Source organism: Nerophis ophidion, linkage group LG23 (assembly GCF_033978795.1).
Source record: "Nerophis ophidion isolate RoL-2023_Sa linkage group LG23, RoL_Noph_v1.0, whole genome shotgun sequence".
Lineage (NCBI taxonomy): Eukaryota > Metazoa > Chordata > Actinopteri > Syngnathiformes > Syngnathidae > Nerophis > Nerophis ophidion.
In genome coordinates this window covers 41,811,701-41,835,796 of record NC_084633.1, presented here as the reverse complement: position 1 = coordinate 41,835,796, position 24,096 = coordinate 41,811,701, and the positions used below count along the sequence as shown (strand labels likewise).

The window sequence follows — 24,096 nt, the reverse complement described above, 5'->3', positions numbered from 1 at the left end:
ATTGAGTAGAAACACCTTTTGAGCTGGTCAGTCTTCTTGGGATTGATGCGACAAGTTTTTCACTCCTGGATTTGGGGATCCTTCGCCATTCTTCCTTGCAGATAGATCCTCTCCAGCACAGCCAGGTTGGATAATGAACGTTGGTGGATAGCCATTTCAGGTCTCTCCAAAGATGCCCAATTGGGTGTAGGTCGGGGCTCTGGCTTGACCAGTCAAGAATGGTCACATAGTTGTTTGGAAGCCACTCCTTTGTTATTTTAACTTGTGTGCTGAGGTCCTGAGCACTCTGGAAAAGGTTTTCTTCCAGGATATTAATGTACTTGGCCGCATTCAACTATCCTCCAATTGCAACCAGTCGTCCTGTCCCTGCCGCTGGAAAACAACCCCATAGCATGATGCTGCCACCACCTTTCACTGTTGGGTTTTTATTTGGAATGTGATGAGCAGTGCCTGGTTTTCTCCACACATACAGCTTAGAAATAACACCAAAAAGTTAAATCTTGCTCTCATCAGACCAGATAATCATATTTCTCAATGTCTGGGAGTCCTTCATGTGTTTCTTGGTGAACTCTATGCGGGCTTTCATATGTCTTGGAGAGGCTTCCGTCGGGCCACTCTGCCATAAAGCCCCAACTGGTGGAGGGCTGCAGTGATAGATGACTTTGTGAAACTTTCTGCCATCTCTCTACTGCATCTCTGGAGATCAGTCAGAGTGACCATTGTTGTTTTTTTTTACATCTCTCACCTAGGCTCTTCTCCCACGATGACTGGACAGCCAGGTCTAGGAAAAATTGCGGTCTGCCCAATTGTCTTTTAAGGATTAATTAGGACACCGTGCTCTTAGGAACCTTGGGCGCTGCAGAAATTATTTACAAGCTTGGCCAGATCTGTGCCTTGCCACAATTCTGTCTCTGAGATCCTTGGGCAGTTCCTCCGAGCTCATGATTCTCATTTGCTCTGACATGCTCTGTGAGCTGTAAGGTCTTATATAGACAGGTGGGTGTCTTTCCTAATGAAGTGAAATCAGTTGAATTAAACACAGCTGGACTCCAATGAAAGAGCAGAACCCCCTCACGGAGGATCAGAAGAAATGGACAGCATGTGAGTTAAATATGAGTGTCACAGCAAAGGGGCTGACTACTTACGACCATGTGATATTTACATTTTGCTTTTTTAATACACTTGCAAATAATTCTAAATTTCTGGGTTTTTTTCTGTAAACACGGGGTGCTGAGTGTACATCAATGAGAAATAAAATGCACTTTTTTGATTTTGGGAAACGGCTGCAATGAAACAAAGACTGAAAAGTGTAAAGAGGTCTGAATACTTTCCATACTAATTGTGTACTGTACTTTATTTGCCGAGTATAAACTGTACTGTGCAAAATTCTTGATTATTAGACATGTTGCTCAGTTTCTTCAACAGTATAAAATTTAGTATCATTTGGCTAAAACTACACTTGTTGACATGCACCTCAGAACCATTGTGTATTTACAATGTGCATAAAAGTGTTTTTTCAAAAATGTAAAACATTTATTAAACAAAAAAACATGTAATTTAAAAAATTATTTGTACTTAAAAATATTTTACAATTTCAACTAAAGCAACAATAATTCTCCTTAAACTACATTAATTCTCATATACAGTAAGTATCTCAGAACCATTGTTTATTCAGACTTTGCATAAAATATATATTTTTTAAATGCTAAAAAAATGTCATTAACAATTAAAAAAATATTAAAAATGAAATGTAAAAAAATTTCACAAACATTTTTATGGCAACAAATGGTTTTCATCTACCTTGGAAGCAAGTTAAGACTTTGTCTTAAGTTGTAATTCAAAACATAAAACTAAGATTAAAAAATAAATACAAATGTGTACTTAAAATTAGTATATTTCTAATTACTATTTCCTTTGCACTACATTGGCTCTTATATGCATCCGAACCATTAGGACTTTGCATAAAAATATTTATTAAAAATGGAAAAAGAGCAATATTGTGAAATTAAAAAATGAAATAAAATGAACGGAAGCATTTTTACCTTACACTAATGTGTTTGTACCTCTAAAGCAGGTGTGTCAAACTCAAATACAAAGTGGCCCAAAATTTTAAACGGAACAAAGCCGCGGGCCAAGGTTGAACAAATTAACCTTTTAATAGGGACTCAAACAAGTTTTGCATTAAATATTGAACAAGCAAGGCTTATATATCTTTAGTGACATGCAAAATCCAGTTTCAAATAATAATAATAATAATAATTAAAAAAATGTCAATGGCATATCAAATACAATTTAAATAAAATTGTTATGTCTTTTTTTCTATTTGCAATCTTTCGAGGTAAATATCAAATTTTTTCCACAGGCTAATAATAAATTTGAAAATAAAATAACAATAATGAATGAACCAAAGATTCAAGCCTTGAAGTAGCCAGAGAAAATGCATGAATAAAACGTTAATTATTGGTCAGTTTGCTGGAAGTTTCCCGGAAGAGTTAGTGCTGCAAGGGGTTCTGTTTTGTTACGGTGCGGATGTTCACCCAAAATGTGTTTGTCATTCTTGTTTGGTGTAGGTTCACAGTGTGGCGCATATTTGTAACAGTGCTAAAGTTGTTTATACGGCCACCCTCAGTGTGACCTGTATGGCTGTTGACAAAGTATGCATTGCATTCACTTGTGCGTGTGTGTGTGTGTAAAAGCCACAAATATTATGTGACACGCTGTTAGTATGGAGGAAAAGCGGACGTGACGACAGGTTGTAGAGAACGCTAAAGGCAGTGCCTTTAAGGCACGCCCCCAATATTGTTGTCCAGGTGGAAATCGGTAGAAATTCGGGAGAATGGTTGCCCCGGGAGATTTTCGGGAGGGGCACTGAACTTCGGGAGTCTACCGGGAAAATTAAGAGGGTTGGCAAGTATGAGTATTAGCGGTGAATGTGGTGTTACAGCGGCACCGACGCTTTATAACACGGGAGGGGCCAGCTCTAATGTTAAAATGATATTGCCTCAAGGGCCAAATTAAATTACACGGCGGGCCATTGTTTGACACCCATGCTCTAAACTATTGGTAAGATTTTCATTAAATTGTTTATTTTAGGTAAAATTAAGATGAAATATGGCTTGTGTGTGTGTGTGTGTGTGTGTGCGTGTGTGTGTGTGTGTGTGCTTTCCACTCGCCTCCCGGCTCATGGCCAGGGCCAGCTGCAGCTGAAGCTCCTCCTCTCCGCTGGTAGTTGGCCGGGCCTGCTCCAAATCTGGCGCTAGTCTAGGCGAGGAGGAAGAGGAGGCTGTGGAGCCAGAGGAAGGAGAGGAGAGGAAAATGTTGAACGATGGACGATTGACATATTGATGGTGTAAAAGTGGCCAAACAAAAACACTTTGGCTCGGTTTTTGGGTGGTCAGAAAGGCGCTGGTACACACACTGCATGTTAATTGATCTGCTGTGGCTTGTTGTTTAGCATCTTTGTTGTTGTTGTTACTTGACACACAGCCTGCACTGAGAACAATGCTGAGCCTGTGCAGAGAGCTAACGAGAGGGGGCCGGGGGGATTGGAGCGGGGCCCATCAAAAAAAGCCTCTGGAAGGGTTTCTAGAACTTGAGTTCAGGTTTTTGGGCAAGGTGCGGTCGCACCGGACCATGTGACCACTTGTTTCAAGATTTAAAGTATGCAAGGAAGTCTTCATGGCAGTGAAGGGTTGAGAGGAGTAGGAAGCAGTAAAAGAGTCAGATAGCGCCTGCAGACATGCTCTGCTACTGTATCACAACTTTCAATGTGGCCCACAATCATCCACACCTGAGGGTCACCTCTTCATGCCCAACAACAGGGGTAGAGGTAGTGGATGGGAAATTAGGCCCCAGCCCTGAATGTTTTCTAAAAAAAGCGCCTAATCTGAATTTGACTTTTGAAGGGGGGGAGGGGTCTTCTCAAAATGAGCATGCAGTACCTGAGTCCAACGAGACAGGTAACAGATGCATAAAGTAGCCTGCCTGAAGAAGAAGACAGTATGACCCTGACTGAGAATACTGAAAACATCAACTTTTTTGCAACAGATTGACAAGACTGTCTGTGATCAAAACAGGTGATGAGTCGTGTTTCTAGCACTCTACTAAGCCTGTGGAACCCTTTCCACTGCTCCACATTCCCTGAGGTCTGGTGCAGGTAACATTTGTCAATCCGTTTCGCTAAATATTAGTAAAGTTATGGTACAAAGACGGTGAATAATAGCAAGGTACTGTTACACACAGTACGGGACGCAACTTCTCATTCAATGTGTTCTCTTTATTTCCATGACTACTTTGTAGATTGTCACATCAAAACTATGAATGAACATGTGGAGTTATGTACTTATCAAAAAAAAAGATGAAATAATTGAAAACATGTTTTAAATTTTTGTGTGAGGGACCCCCTTATGACACTTTAGCGAAATAAAGTTAGAAAAACATACATTTTCTGCAATTTGCGGGTGTTGTCGAGACTCCTGATGAGGTTTTTAGACATTTCCTAAATATACAGGACCAGTATTGTGCTGTTGAATCAAGACCGTTTTTTAAATAAGGCTCCCCCCCTTACATAATTTTAGCGAAAAAAGAAGAGTTTTCGAGAAAAAAAAAATCTGCCTTTTTTGGGTGTTGTCGAGACTCCTGGTGAGGTTTTGAGACATATCCTACATTTACAGGACCAGTATTGTGCTGGTATAGCAAAACATTTTAATTTTTGTGTAAGGGTTCCCCCTTATGTCATTTTAGCAAAAAAAAAGTTTTAGAAAAATATACGTTTTCTGCCATTTTCGGGTGTTGTTGAGACTCCTGATGAGGTTTTGAGACATCTCCTACATTAACAGGACCAGTATTGTGCTGTTCAATTAAGACCGTTTTTTAAATAAGGGCCCCCCCTTACGACATTTTAGCGAGAAAAACAAAAAATGTCTGCCTTTTTCGGGTGTTGTTGAGACTCCTGGTGAGGTTTTGAGACATCTCCTACATTTACAGGACCAGTATTGTGCTGGTATAGCAAGACATTTTAATTTTTATTTTTGTGTAAGGGTTCCCCCCTTATGACATTTTAGCAAAAAAATGTTTTACAAAAATATACGTTTTCTGCCTTTTGCAGGTGTTGTCGAAACTCATGGTGAGGTTTTGAGACATCTCCTACATTTACAGGACCAGTATTGTGCTATTAAAGAAATATATTTTAATTTTTATTTTTGTGAAAGGGTTCCCTCTTATGACATTTTAGCGAAATAAAGTTTTAGACAAAATATAAATTTTCTGCCATTTGCGGGTGTTGTCAAGACTCTTGATGAGGTTTTGAGACATCTCCTAAATTTACAGGACCAGTATTGTGCCGTTGAATTAAGACCGTTTTCTAAATAAGGGCCCCCTCCTTACGACATTTTAGCGAGAAAAAAAAAGAAATTCTGCCTTTTTCGGGTGTTGTTGAGACTCCTGATGAAGTTTTGAGACATCTCCTACATTTACAGGACCAGTATTGTGCCGTTGAATTAAGACCGTCTTTTAAATAAGGGCCCCCTCCTTACGACATTTTAGCGAGAGAAAAAAAAAAGTTTTTTGAAAAAAAAAAAAAAAATCTGCCTTATTTGGGTGTTGTCGAGACTCCTGGTGAGGTTTTGAGACATCTCCTACATTTACAGGACCAGTATTGTGCTGTTATAGCAAAACGTTTAAATTTTTATTTTTGGGTAAGGGTTCCCCCCTTATGACATTTTAGCGAAAAAAAGTTTTGGAAAAATATTCGTTTTCTGCCATTTGCGGGTGTTGTCAAAACTCCTGATGAGGTTTTTAGACATCTCCTACATATTTACAGGACCAGTTTTGTGCTGTTGAATTAAGACCGTCTTTTAAATAAGGGCCCCCTCCTTACGACATTTTAGCGAGAAAAAAAAAAAAGGTTTTCGTAAGAAAAAAAATTCTGCCTTTTTTGGGTGTTGTCGAGACTCCTGATGAGGTTTTGAGACATCTCCTACATTTACAGGACCAGTATTGTGCTGTTGAATCAAGACCGTCTTTTAAATAAGGGCCCCCTCCTTACGACATTTTAGCGAGAGAAAAAAAAAAAAAAGTTTTTCGAAAAAAAAAATAAACAAAATCTGCCTTTTTTGGGTGTTGTTGAGACTCCTGGTGAGGTTTTGAGACATCTACATTTACAGGACCAGTTTTGTGCTGGTATAGAAAGACATTTTAATTTTTTTGTGTGTGTAAGGGTTCCCCCCTTATGACATTTTAGCAAAAAAAGTTTCAGAAAAATATACGTTTTCTGCCATTTGCGGGTGTTGTCAAGACTCCTGATGAGGATTTGAGACATCTCCTACATTAACAGGACCAGTATTGTGCTGTTGAATTAAGACCGTTTTTTAAATAAGGGCCCCCCCTTACAAAATTTGACCGATTAAAAAAAAAAAAAAGTTTTTTGAAAAAAAAAATAAAAAATTCTGCCATTTTTGGGTGTTGTCGAGACTCCTGGTGAGGTTTTGAGACATATCCTACATATTTACATGACCAGTATTGTGCTGTTGAATTAAGACCGTTTTTAAATAAAAGCCCCCACTCCTTACAACATTTTAGCGAGAAAAAAAAAAAAATTTTCGAAAGAAAAAAAATTCTGCCTCTGGGTGTTGTCGAGACTCATGGTGAGGTTTTGAGACATCTCCTACATTTACAGGACCAGTGTTGTGCTGTTAAAGAAATATATTTTAATTTTTATTTTTGTGAAAGGGTTCCCTCTTACGACATTTTAGCGAAATAAAGTTTTAGACAAAATATACATTTTTTGCCATTTGCGGGTGTTGTCAAGACTCCTGATGAGGTTTTGAGACATCTCCTAAATTTACAGGACCAGTATTGTGCTTTTGAATTAAGACCGTCCCCCTTACATTTTAGCGGAAATTTTTGTTTTAATAAAATTATACATTTTCTGCCATTTTCGGGTGTTGTTGAGACTCCTGATGAGGTTTTGAGACATTTCCTAAATTTACAGGACCAGTATTGATTGTGCTGTTGAATTAAGACCGTCCGCCTTACGACATTTTAGCGGAATTTTTTTTCCTAATAAAATTATACATTTTCTGCCATTTTCGGGTGTTGTTGAGACTCCTGATGATGTTTTGAGACATCTCCTACATTTACAGGACCAGTATTGTGCTGTTGAAGCAAAACTTTTTTTTAATTAATTTCTTCAAAACAGCCACCCTTTGCTCTGATTACAGCTTTGCACACTCTTGGCATTCTCTCCATGAGCTTCAAAAGGTAGTCACCTGAAATGGTTTCCACATCACAGGTGTCAAAGTTTTGATGCCTTCAGTGACAATCTACAATGTGAATAGTCATGAAAAGAAAGAAAACGCATTGAAATGAGAAGGTGTGTCCAAACTTGTAACTGTACTGAATATAATAAGGGAATGATCCACACAAACTTGGTTGATAATCTTCAAATTAAAGGGAATAATGGAGAGGCTTATTCTTTCTGGATGATTCAGTGTGAATGGGAATTGAAAACCGGTTTTTGTTGATAGCCGCCAGGAAGTTATATATTTAATTGCAAAGGTTTGTTAGTTAGTTAGAACTCATAAGGTTAAGGGGAAATGTTCATGAAACTTTCAGGAAATGTCTGAAGCGTGATCCGGATCATTTATACAAGGTACCTTAAAAGCTTCGACTTGTGTGTGTTTCTAAGATAGCCAGGGCGAACAAGCGAGTTCACTCGGTTTCATTTATTTCAGATAGCAAACAAAAAAATGGAAAAAGAAAATTGATCAGATTGTAAACTACAGTCTCACCCACACTCCGGAGCAGTAGATTGGCGGTGATGCAACATGACCATGGATGCCAACCACCATAAAAGACAAAGAAACACTGCCTGTGTTTGCCTTAAATGTACATTTTCAACATGTATTAAACTTCATGCCTCGATCTTTAACAGGTAGCGCGCGTCTCTAGGAAAAGAGCAATAAAACTGCTCTACCATTTTAAACGGCACCGCATAAAAATCCTCAAAAACGCACAAGAGACAAGAACTTTGTTTATGCGGTCACAGCACACAGCGCACCTGTTTTTAGTAGCGCACACAAATTGGCACAATCAATCACGGACGCATTTCAGCTGTGCATGTCAGCCTTCAATAATGAAAACAGGCGTTCAAGAAGTAACAGACAATTAGGCCAAACGCAATAATTGAGAGCACATCTTAACATGTATAATTAAACTTCAATTCAGCCAAAATACTGCACCGGCTCGGCTGCATCAAATAATAATAAATATACATTTAATAAAGTTCAAATACAAATAAGGCAAGAAGTAGCCCACACTTCTCTTTGGTCAAGTAAATGTGTACAGCTGACGTGGGCATCTACTTCTAATAACGCATTTGCCTGAGAAGCTGGACAGGACAAAAAAAACAAAAATATGATTTATTCAATTAATCGATCGGGATATTCGATAGAATACTCCATCCATCCATCCATTTTCTACCGCTTGTCCCTTTTGGGATCGCGGGGGGTCACTGGCGCCTATCTCAGCTGCATTCGGGCGGTAGGCGGGGTACACCCTGGACAAGTCACCACCTCATCGCAGGGCCAACACAGATAGACAGACAACAAACACACGCTAGGGACCATTTAGTGTTGCCAATCAATCTATCTCCAGGTGCATGTCTTTGGAAGTGGGAGGGGCCTATCCCCAGGTGTATGTGTTTGGAGGTGGGAGGGGCCTATCCCCAGGTGCATGTCTTTGGAGGTGGGAGGAGCCTATCCCCAGGTGCATGTCTTTGGAGGTGGGAGGAGCCTATCCCCAGGTGCATGTCTTGGAGGTGGGAGAGGCCTATCCCCAGGTGCATGTCTTTGGAGGTGGGAGGAGCCTATCCCCAGGTGCATGTCTTTGGAGGTGGGAGGAGCCTATCCCCAGGTGCATGTCTTGGAGGTGGGAGGGGCCTATCCCCAGGTGCATGTCTTTGGAAGTGGGAGAGGCCTATCCCCAGGTGCATGTCTTTGGAGGTGGGAGGAGCCTATCCCCAGGTGCATGTCTTTGGAGGTGGGAGGGGCCTGTCAACAGGTGCATGTCTTTGGAGGTGGGAGGGGCCTATCCCCAGGTGCATGTCTTTGGAGGTGGGAGGGGCCTATCCCCAGGTGCATGTCTTTGGAGGTGGGAGGAGCCTATCCCCAGGTGCATGTCTTGGAGGTGGGAGGGGCCTATCCCCAGGTGCATGTCTTTGGAGGTGGGAGGGGCCTATCAACAGGTGCATGTCTTTGGAGGTGGGAGGGGCCTATCCCCAGGTGCATGTCTTTGGAGGTGGGAGGGGCCTATCCCCAGGTGCATGTCTTTGGAGGTGGGAGGAAGCCGGAGTACCCGGAGGGAACCCACGCAGTCACGGTGAGAACATGCAAACTCCACACAGAAAGATCCCGAGCCTGGGATTCAACCCAGGACTGCTCAGGACCTTCGTATTGTGAGGCAGACGCACTAACCCATCTTCCACCGTGCTGCCCGATAGAATACTCGATTACTAAAATATCGGACAGCTGCAGCTGTTTTAGTGGATTTCTGCGCTTTCAGAATGCTTTAGTTTATGTTGCGTTTTGTCAATTTCTACAAAATAATAATTATTTCAATATTATTCATGATTATTTTCAAAACAAATCTTTTTTTTTTTCCGGCACCCCACTGAGGAGCCTCTTTAATGGGTTACATGAGGATTTTGTTCTACATGTAAAATACTTCCTTGTGGTCTACATAACATGTAATGGTGCTGCTTTGCTTCAAATGTTGCATAGATCATGTTTTACATATTCAAGTTGCTTTCTGACAGTCTCTTCAGGATGCACCCTTTTGTGGGCGGGTCTTATTTACGTGCCTCCACTTCGACTGCATCTTCTCCCTATCAGCCATGCTGTAGTTTTAGCGCTTCCATGTGGTATCTACTGACGGATATAAGTTCAAACTGTTTGCTACTTTGTATTAGAAATGGCAACAGTGAAATATGCACATGCATGTATGAGCCAGTCTGCCCCAGAACAAGAGGAATGAGAAAATGAAGGAACTTATTGACTACAATGTCAGACTACAATTGAGGACTCACGCCAAGCTCTTCGGGTAAAACTTTACCATATATGGTGATAGCCACTGATGTCACCAACAGGTTGGGGAGGAGACCCTGCCCCAAGTGGAGGAGTTCAAGTACCTGGGAGTCTTGTTCACGAGTGAGGGAAGAGTGGATCGTGAGGTCGACAGGCGGATCGGTGCGGCGTCTTCAGTAATGCAGACGCTGTATCGATCCGTTGTGGTGAAGAAGGAGCTGAGCCGGAAGGCAAAGCTCTCAATTTACCGGTCGATCTACGTTCCCATCCTCACCTATGGTCATGAGCTTTGGGTCATGACCGAAAGGACAAGATCACGGGTACAAGCGGCCCAAATGAGTTTGGGTCTCTCCCTTAGAGATAGGGTGAGAAGCTCTGCCATCCGGGAGGAACTCAAAGTAAAGCCGCTGCTCCTCCACATGGAGAGGAGCCAGATGAGGTGGTTCGGGCATCTGGTCAGGATGCCACCCGAACGCCTTGGGAGACTTTGTCTCCCGGCTGGCCTGGGAATGCCTCGGGATCCCCCGGGAGGAGTTGGACAAAGTGGCTGGGGAGAGGGAAGTCTGGGCTTCGCTGCTTAGGCTGCTGCCCCCGCGACCCCACCTCAGATAAGCAGAAGAGCATGGATGTCTGTATGGATGGATGGTAATCATTTTCCAAAACAGGACAATTCCACAGGCTGAAGTCAACACATAGCACCTGCATGGTAACTAGCCTTTTTTTTTTTAAATTTTTTACTATTGCTCGATGGCTAAAAAAGTAAGGTCAAGTTTAACATAAAACCTCACCTGGACATTGAATAACAGTTGTTTGATGGTGGTAGATTGACCCTGGAACAGATAATTTAAAATGTCCATGATTTCATACAGGGAAACATGCTGAATGTGGCATCCATTTTGCTCTGCTGTTGTCATTGGGCGGGCCTCATGTCTTTTGCACAAGGCAGGTCAGCTGACTGACTGTGTATGAGAGAATGACAGGAATGCACATGCCTGACAGTCAGTGGACAATAAAAAGCACAACGCTCGTCGGGACTGAACGGTGCACATCAGACCAGGCAAATATAACATCTTTATAACTACAAACCCCGTTTCCATATGAGTTGGGAAATGGTGTTAGATGTAAATATAAACAGAATACAAAGATTTGCAAATCCTTTTCAAGCCATATTCAGTTGAATATGCTACAAAGACAACATATTTGATGTTCAAACTCATACACATTTTATTTTTTGTGCAAATAATCATTAACTTTAGAATTTGATGCCAGCAACACGTGACAAAGAAGTTGGGAAAGGTGGCAATAAATACTGATAAAGTTGAGGAATGCTCATCAAACACTTATTTGGAACATCCCACAGGTGTGCAGGCTAATTGGGAACAGGTGGGTGCCATGATTGGCTATAAAAACAGCTTCCCAAAAAATGCTCAGTCTTTCACAAGAAAGGATGGGGCGAGGTACACCCCTTTGTCCACAACTGCGTGAGCAAATAGTCAAACAGTTTAAAAACAACCTTTCTCAAAGTGACATTGCAAGAAATTTAGGGATTTCAACATCTACGCTCCATAATATCATCAAAAGGTTCAGAGAATCTGGAGAAATCACTCCACGTAAGCGGCATGGCTGGAAACCAACATTGAATGACCGTGACCTTCCATCCCTCAGACGGCACTGTATCAAAAACCTATATGAATCTCTAAAGGATATCACCACATGGACTCAGGAACACTTCAGAAAACCACTGTCACTAAATACAGTTGGTCGCTACATCTGTAAGTGCAAGTTAAAACTCTACTATGCAAAGCGAAAGCCATTTATCAACAACATCCAGAAACGCCGCCAGCTTCTCTGGGCCCGAGATCATCTGAGATGGACTGATGCAAAGTGAAAAAGTGTTCTGTGGTCTGACGAGTCCACATTTCAAATTGTTTTTGGAAATATTCAACATGGTGTCATCCGGACCAAAAAGGGTGCGAACCATCCAGACTGTTATCGACGCAAAGTTGAAAAGCCAGCATGTGTGATGGTATGGGGGTGCATTAGTGTCCAAGACATGGGTAACTTACACATCTGTGAAGGCACCATTATTGCTGAAAGGTACATACAGGTTTTGGAACAACATATGCTGCCATCTAAGCGCCGTCTTTTTCATGGACGCCCCTGCTTATTTCAGCAAGACAATGCCAAGCCACATTCAGTACATGTCACAACAGCGTGGCTTCGTAGTAAAAGAGTGCGGGGACTTTCCTGGCCCGCCTGCAGTCCAGACCTGTCTCCCATGGAAAATGTGTGGCGTATTATGAAGCGTAAAATAGGACTGAAGCTCTACATAAAACAAGAATGGGAAAAAATTCCACTTTCAAAGCTTCAACAATTAGTTTCCTCAGATCCCAAACGTTTATTGAGTGTTGTTAAAAGAAAAGGTGATGTAACACAGTGGTGAACATGCCCTTTCCCAACTACTTTGGCACGTGTTGCAGCCATGAAATTCTAAGTTAATTATTATTTGCAAAAAAAAATCAAGTTTATGAGTTTGAACATGAAATATGTTGTCTTTGTAGCATATTCAACTGAATATGGCTTGAAAAGGATTTGCAAATCATTGTATTCTGTTTATATTTACATCTAACACAATTTCCCAAGGGTTTGTAGAAATATCGGCGCAATGCCTTCGATGGTTTGATTTCACATTTTCAAGACTTATATGCAGATCCCAAATACACAAAAACAAGTACTAGTAGGTAGGAAAAGTTGGTTTTGTGTAACAGGTACCCTTTGGCTGTCAAAGATGTTTTGTAATGTAATCTGTGATATTTCTACCTAAATAAATGCTAGTACATCAATTAAGGCATATAGGGGGGAATTGTTCTTGCAGGCTGAAATATTATTTAAATTCTTTTATAACATGTTCTAGTTGATAGTCCTCCTTTACAGAATGTTAGCAGGCTGAATAAGGGACTTTGTTAATAAAAACAGAAGGTTAAGACATGTTCATGCAGCGATATGAATACCATTAACCTGTACAATATCAGAAACATACATTCAGGTAGAAATATCACAGATTTCACCTTTGACAATCCAACCATGTTTAAAAAAATCCACATTTTGAGTTATTAATGCGCAAAACTGGTATGGAAAATGGAAGTGTAGCTCCTCTTTGCTGGATGCAAGTGCTTCTACAGCAGGAATTGAAATTGTGTCAGGGACACACCGAAGCACTGTAGGTCATTTTTTGAATTGTCATTAAAAGCCTGTTTGTCCATTTTGTGTTAAGCTATTTAAAAAAGCATAATGTTAAATCACAAAAACTTGAAAATTATCTGTCTATGGCAGGGGTAGGGAACCTATGGCTCAAGAGCCAGATGTGGCTCTTTTGATGACTGCATCTGGCTCTCGGATAAATCTGAGCTGACATTGTTTAACAGGATAAGTAATGAATAATTCCACTTGTAATCACAGTGTTAAAAACAACGTTCAAAATATAAAACATTCTCATGCATTTTTATGTTCAAGAAGTTGCGTTAATGGTAAGAAGTAATTTATTTATTATTGGTTAGTGTGGGGCTTGCCCTCCTGGGGGTTCTTCAGACCACCAAGAGCCTGTTTTAGGGTTACAATATTGTTTTATTTTATTTTTCTCTCAGTTGCTTTACAGCAATTGTCTTTTTCTCTTTCGTCCTCACTCGCGCTCTGGCTCCAGCCCCAACCCTGTCTCTCCTCCTGGCTGCTGCTTATAACAGAGCGACAGATGATTACATAAAAAGGCCCAGGTGGGCCGTCTACGCACCTGTCGCTGATTTCGAGGCCGGTCCTGGCAACATCCCACTTTGCTGCAGCCCCGCAGGCCACGCCCCCTCCACAGTTAGCTTCAGAATAACAATGTTATTACAAAGAATAAGAGACTTATTATACTCTGGAAATGTTGGTCTTATTTAAAAATGCACGCGTTTAGTTGTGTTCAGTGTTAAAAAAAATATTATATGGCTCTTAGGGAAATACATTTTAAAATATTTGGCTTCTTGGCTCTCTCAGCCAAAAAGGTTCCCGACCCCTGGTCTATGGTATACTTGTTAATGATGTAAAAGTGATATCTGTCTGCGATTATAGCGATTAAATTCGAGTTAACTATGAATAGAATGTGATTAATCGTTTTTAAACATTAATATTGTTTGACAGCACTCAATTATATTATTATTACTATTGTATTATCATTAGTTCATCTTCTGAGGCTTAAAGGGGAACTGCAATGTTGCCTATTATTCCCAATCCATATAAGTATGAGACAAGAACACATGTTTTTATTTTGTTGAGATCCGCCTCCGCTTGGGATGGTTTCCTGCTGGCTCCGCTGTGAACGGGACTCTCGCGACTGTGTTGGATCCATTGTGGATTGAACTTTCACAGTATCATGTTAGACCCGCTCGACATCCATTGCTTTCCTCCTCTCCAAGGTTCTCATAGTCATCATTGTCACCGACGTCCCACTGGGTGTGAGTTTTCCTTGCCCTTATGTGGGCCTACCGAGGATGTCGTAGTGGTTTGTGCAGCCCTTTGAGACACTAGTGATTTAGGGCTATATAAGTAAACATTGATTGATTGATGCATTCTTAATGGTAAATAAATGCTATGGAAAGTCACCTTCCAAAAGGAGCCAATGGGAGTCGCTCGATTCTGCTCTTTAAAAAATATCCAAACACCTCCATTAAGGTTTAACATTAATTTAAAAAACACATCACGACTTTTGCTTTTTTCTTCGACAACACAACATTTTCTACTCACTGCAGACTTGATGAGAGCCAACATACATAATAAAACATCACTTACTGTACAATCTGCCGTCATTAGGATGCCGACTGATAGAATCTTCTTCTAGTCCCGTTTGGATGAAGAATAAACTCATAATCCTCGAGAGGAAAAGGGGGGTGGAAGCAAGCATCTTGTATCTTTCTCCTCATTTCCGGGTCTAAATTGGCTGTCAACTTGCTGTAATACGTCCTTATCCTCCTACTATCAAGGTGAGAGGCATAATTTATGATCGGGAATAAACTTTCACCAGCCCAAAGGCGAGGAAGCAGCTCACCGCTAGATGATGTCAACAAAGCCACACAAGCTAGTGACCAAGGTGCCGCTTTAAATAGTTTGTGTATAATAACTTTGTTACTAATACTTAGTTCTTATTCAAGTCAAGAAATGTAATTGGCGTATTGTTGGCGCTTTTTGGATGGAAAGGCGGAAAAGATGACTTCCCTTTGGCTCCACTGTAAGCAGACTTTTATTTTGCAGTTAGAATGCATTGAAAATAAATACATTCGTCATGTTTTTCATGATGATTGTGAACGATAGGCTGAATTCCGAAAAACATTCGTTTTTTTTTAATACATTGTAAATAGTAAATATCAAAAGTCATCTTACTGTGGAGCGTCTGAGACTTGCTTTATTCTGCCTGCAAAGCCCTTAAAGACACCCACACACCTCCATTAAGGTTTGATATACATCATTGAAGTACATATGTCATGTAGTAGCAGGCACCTTTATCATCACATTAAAGATTTACATATTTTGCTCATCTTAATTTCAAAAACACATTGTTTGCTGTTTTTTCAACTCCCATCACTGATTACTGCAGACTTTATGAGAGCCATCAAACATTATAAACCATCACTTACTGTACATGGTCTGCTGTCATTAGGATGTTCATATATTCCCATTTAGATGAGGGATGACTCATAATCCTCGTGAAGAAAAGGGGGGGTAACACCAAGCATCTTTTCTCGGGTTTAAATTGGCTGTCAAAGTGCACCAACTTGTGGGAACATGTCTTTGTCGCTCAGTTATCCAGGTGAGATGCATGATTTATAATCTACAATAAAGCTTGACGAGCAAGGAAAGGAAGAAGCAGCTGATCAATCCATCAGGTCAACATTGGCACACCAGCTCATGATCATGGCGCCGCTATAAATACTTTGTGTTAGTGCTTATAATAACAATATTACTAATTCTTGGTTGATATTCAAGTTAGGAAATGTAAATGGAGTATTGTTGTCGATTTTTGGATGTTTTTTTCCATGGGTTTTAGGACTGGAATCGAGGATATCCAATTGGCTGCGCTGTAAGCAGACTTTTATTTACATTTGTAAGAAGGATGTGTGCTATGGCTGTGAGTTGTTTTTTCCCTTGACCTCAGTCTGGACCCCCTCTCCAGGGGCCAAGGCTTAAACCGATTTATTTTATTTTTTATTTTGTACTCACCCTCCCATTGTTTACCTGTATATTTTTTGTTTACCTATATCAGCGATCCTGTTCTGTCTCCCTGTAATGTTTGATCCTGTTCTGTCTCCTTGTAATGTTTGATCCTGTTCTGTCTCCTTGTAATGTTTGATCCTGTTCTGTCTCCCTGTAATGGTTGATCCTGTTCTGTCTCCATGTAATGGTTGATCCTGTTGTGTCTCCCTGCAATATTTGATCCTGTTCTGTCTCCTTGTAATGTTTGATCCTGTTCTGTCTCCTTGTAATGTTTGATCCTGTTCTGTCTCCCTGTAATGTTGGATCCTGTTCTGTCTCCCTGTGATGTTGGATCCTGTTCTGTCTCCCTGTGATGTTGGATCCTGTTCTGTCTCCCTGTGATGTTTGATCCTGTTCTGTCTCCCTGTAATATTTGATCCTGTTCTGTCTCCCTGTAATGTTTGATCCTGTTCTTTCTCCCTGCAATGTTTGATCCTGTTCTGTCTCCCTGCAATGTTTGATCCTGTTCTGTCTCCTTGTAATGTTTGATCCTGTTCTGTCTCCTTGTAATGTTTGATCATGTTCTGTCTCCTTGTAATGTTTGATCCTGTTCTGTCTCCTTGTAATGTTTGATCCTGTTCTGTCTCCCTGTAATGTTTGATCCTGTTCTGTCTCCCTGTAATGTTGGATCCTATTCTGTCTCCTTGTAATGTTGGATCCTGTTCTGTCTCACTGTCATGTTTGATCCTGTCCTGTCTCCCCTGTAATGTTTGTCTGCTCTTGAATGGGATTGTGCTGAAAATCTAAATTTCCCCTCGGGGATTAATAAAGTATTTCTAATTCTGATTTAGGAGTTAGAAGAATGCATTAAAAAAAACACTTGTTTTTGGTAATGATTGTGAACGATAGGCAAAACTCCCCCAAAAACGTACTTCCCCTTTAACATTACAGTAGTACTTAGGTTTCCGTTAGTAATCCGTTTCAAAAGGTCCAATGAAGATTTAATAGAAGAAAGTTGGAATGGTACGGGTATGGTATAGTATGGTATGGGAAAACTGTTCTCCAAAAGAAATAGTGCAGATCAATCAATGGGTTACAGACACCTAAAGATACAGCATCCACACAAAATATATTTTAGAGAAGCCACTTATTAAAGTGAGTTAAAATAATCTAATAAAGCATAATATTATTGATCTATTTCAATGTTTGTGTTGCTTGCTGCCGAGTATGCATGACATCAGGGACGCAAATGAGGTTTTTGAACCTGGGCGCCCCATTGCATGAAACGTGGGCAAACGGACGAGTTTGTTAAATGCAATGTTTGGCCGTACAACAACTGAGACGAAACACTAAAACAATCTGAAATTTTTGGTGAAGTTTTCCTTGATAACTAACTCACAGCAAAAGTTTGTCACCTGATCCTGATCTCCACTGATGTAGCCCTCCTTTGTGGACTCTTGGGTGAGTGTTTAAAGGGCCAATCAAATGAATGGATTAACGTGGACCCCGACTTAAACAAGTGAAAAACTTATTGGGGTGTTACCCTTTAGTGGTCAATTGTACAGAATATGTACTGTACTGTGCAATCTACTAATAAAAGTGTCAATCAATCAAAGGATGCTACTCACAATGCATAGAGGAAGGTGAGCTCCTGGACGGGTACGTCCCGTAATGGCTGGAGTGGCTTCCCGGGTACGGAGGAGGCAGATCTCCAAGGGAATACTGGACGCCCACCATACGCGACCTGGTTTTCAAGGCCTGGCTCCTCTCCTTTTTCAGCTTTTCTGGGTCCTTCAGCAGAGAAACCAGATTCTTTGCCTTTTCACGGATGTGCTGCCCTTGGTCCTGTGCGTCTCGGTCTATGTACTGGAAATCCTTCAGGGTCTGAATGGAGTAGATGTTGTCCCGGCACTCCTGCGCCACACGGTCCGAGCCCGTCTTGACCAGGTAGTCCATCAAGCCAAGCGCCTTGTACACGTGGCGCCAGTTCTTCCCGTGGTCGTTGAGCCGCCTCCACAATATCCCCATGACCTCGGTGAAGGCCATCATGTTGTAGGTCAGGTCAGCAATTTCCGCCATGAGCGAGCTGGAGGGGCCCCAGGGGTCGTTGGAGGTGGCTTCTCGCACCTTGATCTCGGCCTCCGTGTAGTTGTTGACCACATTTTTCATCTGCCGGCGAATCGATGAGGTCGTCATGGTGTCGGTGGTTATTTACACAGGTGCTCTGGTGGGGGGAAAAACTGGGGATTTTGTTAAAAAGTGTCTTTGGGGGGGAAAAAAAGGAGAAAAATCCAACGTCAAGGTGTTTGCAACTTCAGTGACAACCACGAGGGTGTTCCTGTGTGAAGAGAAGACAACTGATTAGGTGCTGAAGACAAAACTACTGAGATGGTTGCATCTTTCTACCAAAGTCCAACTGTAAATATTTCATTCAGTGTTTTTCAACCACTGTCTGGTGTGCCGGGGGAGATGATCTAGTTTCAGCTATTTGGGTTCAAAATATTTTTTGCAAGCCAGTAATTACGATGTGTTGTTGTTGAGTGTCGGTGCTGCCTAGAGCTCGGCAGAGTAACCCTGTAATACTCTTCCATATCAGTAGGTGGCAGCAGGTAGCTAATTGCTTTGTAGATGTCGGAAACAGCGGGAGGCAGGGTGCAGGTAAAAAGGTGTCCAATGCTTAAAACAAAAACAAACAAAAGGTGAGTGCCCCTAAGAAAAGGCATTGAAGCTTAGGGAAGGCTATGCAGAACCAAACTAAAACTGAACTGGCTACAAAGTCAACAAAAACAGAATGCTGGACGACAGCAAAGACTTACTGTGGAGCAAAGACGGCGTCTACAATGGACATCCGAACACGACAATCAACAATGTCCCCACAAAGAAGGATAGAAACACCTGAAATGTTCTTGATTGCTAAAACAAAGTAGATGCGGGACATGAAACTGCTACAGGAAAATACAAAAAAATGAGAAAAAGCCACCAAAATAGGAGCGCAAAACAAGAAGTAAAACACTACACACAAGAAAACAGCAAAAAAGTCCAAATATATATAATAATTTAAGGGGGAATTTTAATTTTAAGTTTAGAATGCTTACTTATAGACCAGGGGTTGGCAACCTAAAATATTGAAAGAGCCATATTGGACCAAAAATAGAAAAACAAACATGTCTGGAGCCGCAAAAAATTAAAGCCATATTACATACAGATAGTGTGTCATGAGATATAAATTGAATTAAGAGGACTTAAAGAAAACTAAATGAGCTCAAATATAGCTACAAATGAGACATAATGATGCAATATGTACATATAGCTAGCTTAAATAGCATGTTAGCATCGATTAGCTTGCAGTGAGCAAATATGTCTGATTAGCACTCCACACAAGTCAATAACATCAACAAAAAGTTTGGTGGACAAAATGAGACAGAAAAAGAAGTGGCATAAAACACGTCTTAGAAAGTCAGAGAAAGTTATACATGTAAACAAACTAGGGTGAGTTCATGGACCGCCAAATTAGTAGGACAAAACGGCGCTCGCCAAATACTGGAATAAGTGAAGCATGTTTAATATAAACAGTGTGTTTTATAACAATTAGGGAGCTTTGTGTCATGTTTGTCCTCCTACAGAAACTATATTAAAACAAAAAATCTATATTTTGTATTTTTTCCGCTTATCTTTTTCCATTTTTCATACATTTTTGAAAAAGCTCCAGAGAGCCACTAGGGCGGTGCTAAAGAGCCACATGCCTGTTATAGAATGACCATCAAAAGTTTTTGTATTTCAATTTGTGGAGTGAAACTATGGATTGGTTTGAATGTGGAGTTAAAGCAATGTCCAAACATAGAGCAGTTTAAAAAAAAGTATAGGTACATGGTATTCTGGGGGTACAGAGATGAAGAAGGGCTTTGATGTTGGGTTTCTTGTGTTACAGAAGAGTTTGGGGCTGCCCAACGCAAAAAATGGGCCTTAGCCATACTTGCCATACTTGCCAACCCTCCCAGATTTTCCGGGAGACTCCCGATATTCAGCGCCTCTCCCGAAAACCTCCTGGGACAAATTTTCTCACGAAAATCTCCCAAAATTCAGGCGAAGCTGGAGGCCACGCCCCCTCCAGCTCCATGCGGACCTGAGTGAGGACAGCTTGTTTTCACGTCCGCTTTCCCACGATATAAACAGCGTGTCTGCCCAATGACGTTATAACTGTAGAATGATCGAGGGTGAGTTCTTGGTTTCTTATGCGGGTTTATTGTTAGGCAGTTTCGATAACGTCCTCCCAAACCGGTGACAACACACAACAACAGCAGTCACGTTTTCGTCTACCGTAAAGCAGTTTGTCTGCTGTAAACAGCAGTGTTGTGACACTCTTAAACAGGACAATACTGCCATCTACTGTACATGCACCACAAGACCTCCAGTCAACTTCAACACTTTACTAACACCCTCCTCCATTCACATCCCATCTCCCTGGATTATAAATAGCCTAATGTAAATAATCAAATGTACTTCTAATGTATATACTTGTTCTTATGCTATGTGAACTCACTATGTTCTCTGCTGGCTGTACATATCCTACTAAGTCACACCTACACTGTTTCAATGTCCATTTCTCTGTTGATGCAATTGTTGATGACTGAAGTTCTGATATCAACCAAAACTCCTCATCCCACCCCCTGGATTGTAAATAATGTCAATAATTCAATGTACATACTATGATGATTAACTTGTGTGATGATGTATTATGTTGATAGTATATATTTGTACCATGAATTGATTAACGTGGACCCCGACTTAAACAAGTTGAAAAACTTATTGGGGTGTTACCATTTAGTGCTCAATTGTACGGAATATGTACTGTACTGTGCAATCTACTAATAAAAGTATTAGGGATGCACCGATTAATCGGTAACCGCATATATTCGGCCGAATATGGGAAAAAAAGCCACATTCGGCCTTCGGTGGAATGAGTTAAAAAGAAGGCCGAATAGTGGCGTGTGACGCAATTTTTTGAGGCGGTGACGCAATCAACCAACGTGCAGTGACGTTGGGATATGTTGTGTACCTGTATAAGTGTATGAGGTTACAATGTTGTGTACCTGTATAAGTGTATGAGGTTACAATGTTGTGTACCTGTATAAGTGTATGAGGTTACAATGTTGTGTACCTGTATAAGTGTATGAGGTTACAATGTTGTGTACCTGTATAAGTGTATGAGGTTACAATGTTGTGTACCTGTATAAGTGTATGAGGTTACAATGTTGTGTACCTGTATAAGTGTATGAGGTTACAATGTTGTGTACCTGTATAAGTGTATGAGGTTACAATGTTGTGTAGGCTACCTGTATAAGTGTATGAGGTTACAATGTTGTGTACCTGTATAAGTGTATGAGGTTACAATGTTGTGTACCTGTATAAGTGTATGAGGTTACATTGTTGTGTACCTGTATAAGTGTATGAGGTTACAATGTTGTGTACCTGTATAAGTGTATGAGGTTACAAGCACACACTTATTGAGATTTACTTGAGTCTTCTGTTTACATTATTAGCCTGTTGTGTAGGCTACCTGTATAAGTGTATGAGGTTACAAGCACACACTTATTGACATTTACTTGAGCCTTCTGTTTACATTATTAGCATATCTACTGTGGCTAAGCAGACTTTTGCCAAAAGGACAATAATTCATTTGTTGTGGGTTTATCCACTTCAATGCACTTTATTTTTTTTTGGAATGCATGTTTTGTTTGAAGGCCTAATATAAATGAAAAACTTTGTGCTTTTTTTTTGAAAAGCAAAGGCTACTGGAATATTAAAAAAATGTCAATATTCAATAAAAAAATACTTTATTTGAAAAACAGGTCTAAATATTTATTCTAGGCTATTTATGCAATAGAAAAAAAATTGTGAAAAACTGCATTCATTATTCGGTCTTCGGCCAAGCGTTTAAGTTTTATTCGGCTTCGGCCACAAATTTTAATTTCGGTGCATCCCTAAAAAGTATCAATCAATCAATCAATTTTAGAGAGTTCAGTGCACATCTGTGCACACAACAGCTGTTGATATACTCCTCCCCTCTTAACCACGCCCCCTGCCCCCCACCTCCCGAAATCGGAGGTCTCAAGGTTGGCAAGTATGGCCTTGGCTCTAAAAAGTTTGAAAACCACAGATTTTAATTAATGCTTTAATCTGTTCAATGAAGCAGCAAGTGCTAGGCCTTCACATTGTTGTGGTAGTTGTGACCCCAGATGTCAGGCAAGAAGGTGCAGGTAAGAAAAGTGGTGAAAAGCAAGGAGCGGTGCTGATGGGAGGTGCACATGGACTGTAGAAGCAAAAACATCCCGCCTTTAGCATGACAAGCAGCATTACAACTGGAACAATTAGAAGTCAATGATCCAGCTCCAGACTGGCATACAAAGTTGGCAACACTGATCACTAATACCGTGCAGGTGATCACAACAGCGCTCAGAAGCAGGGGTGATGTCACTGCAAGACAACACCCTCCAGCAGGAAGTGGAAGCAAAGTAAGAGTGCGAAACAGAAAAATAAACACCCGACACGGGCGGTGTAGCTCGGTTGGTAGAGCGGCTGTGCCAGCAACTCGAGGGTTCCGGGTTCGATCCACGCTTCCGCCGTCCTAATCACTGCCGTTGTGTCCTTGGGCAAAACACTTGACCCACCTGCTCCCTAAATGGAACTTGGATATTGGCTTTCACTATGTAAAAGCGCTATATAAATACAATACGATTCAATTCAACACAGGAAAGAAGGTCACAAAACCAGAAACAAAGCATGACCTAACGCCGAGGTCGGCAACCTAAAATGTTGAAAGAGCCATATTGGAGCAAAAATACAAAAACAAATCTGTCTGGAGCCGCAAAAAAATTAAAAGCCATATTACATACAGATAGTGTGTCATGAGATATAAATTGAATTAAGAGGACTTAAAGGAAACTAAATGAGCTCAAATATAGCTACAAATGAGACATAATGATGCAATATGTCAGTGGTTTTCAAACTTTTTTTGTCATCCCCCACTTTGGACACGGGGGAGTTTTCAAGCCCCACCTGCCCCCATCGACACAACAACCTGCCCCCATCGACACAACAACCTGCCCCCATCGACACAACAACCTGCCCCCATCGACACAACAACCTGCCCCCATCGACACAACAACCTGCCCCCATCGACACAACAACCTGCCCCCATCGACACAACAACCTGCCCCCATCGACACAACAACCTGCCCCCATCGACACAACAACCTGCCCCCATCGACACAACAACCTGCCCCCATCGACACAACAACCTGCCCCCATCGACACAACAACCTGCCCCATCGACACAACAACCTGCCCCCATCGACACAACAACCTGCCCCCGTCGACACAACAACCTGCCCCCGTCGACACAACAACCTGCCCCCATCGCCACAACAACCTGCCCCCATCGACACAACAACCTGCCCCCATCGACACAACAACCTGCCCCCATCGACACAACAACCTGCCCCCATCGCCACAACAACCTGCCCCCATCGACACAACAACCTGCCCCCATCGACACAACAACCTGCCCCCATCGACACAACAACCTGCCCCCATCGACACAACAACCTGCCCCCATCGCCACAACAGAACGCTAATGCCAAGCTTAACATTTTCAAATTTATTGAACATCAAGTAACATTCAAGTCCGGGTTTCCCACACATTCATTTATTTTTGGCGGCTCGCCACGAAAGAATTACGGCCGCCACAAATAAAAAATAAAAAATAAATTCTGCTTTTGACTCGCTTGACCGC

The 24,096-nt window shown here is 41.3% G+C and overlaps 1 protein-coding gene across 6 annotated transcripts in view; it reads right to left on the bottom strand.

Moving 5' to 3' along the window:
- The window catches only part of epn3a (epsin 3a), a 51,082-nt gene that overhangs the window by 19,873 nt on the left and 7,113 nt on the right, over window positions 1–24,096 (bottom strand). For 4 of the 6 annotated variants that reach the window (XM_061884670.1, XM_061884665.1, XM_061884668.1 and 1 more), the window contains exons 2-4: window positions 17,933–18,642; window positions 10,871–10,912; window positions 3,174–3,283 (exon numbers count right to left, since the gene is read on the bottom strand). In XM_061884670.1, coding sequence (XP_061740654.1) covers window positions 3,174–3,283; window positions 10,871–10,912; window positions 17,933–18,500 — 720 coding nt within the window. In that variant the 5' untranslated portion in view covers window positions 18,501–18,642. The remainder of the gene's footprint in view (window positions 1–3,173; window positions 3,284–10,870; window positions 10,913–17,932; window positions 18,643–24,096) is intronic. The other 2 variants (XM_061884666.1, XM_061884669.1) reach the window with 1 other exon arrangement.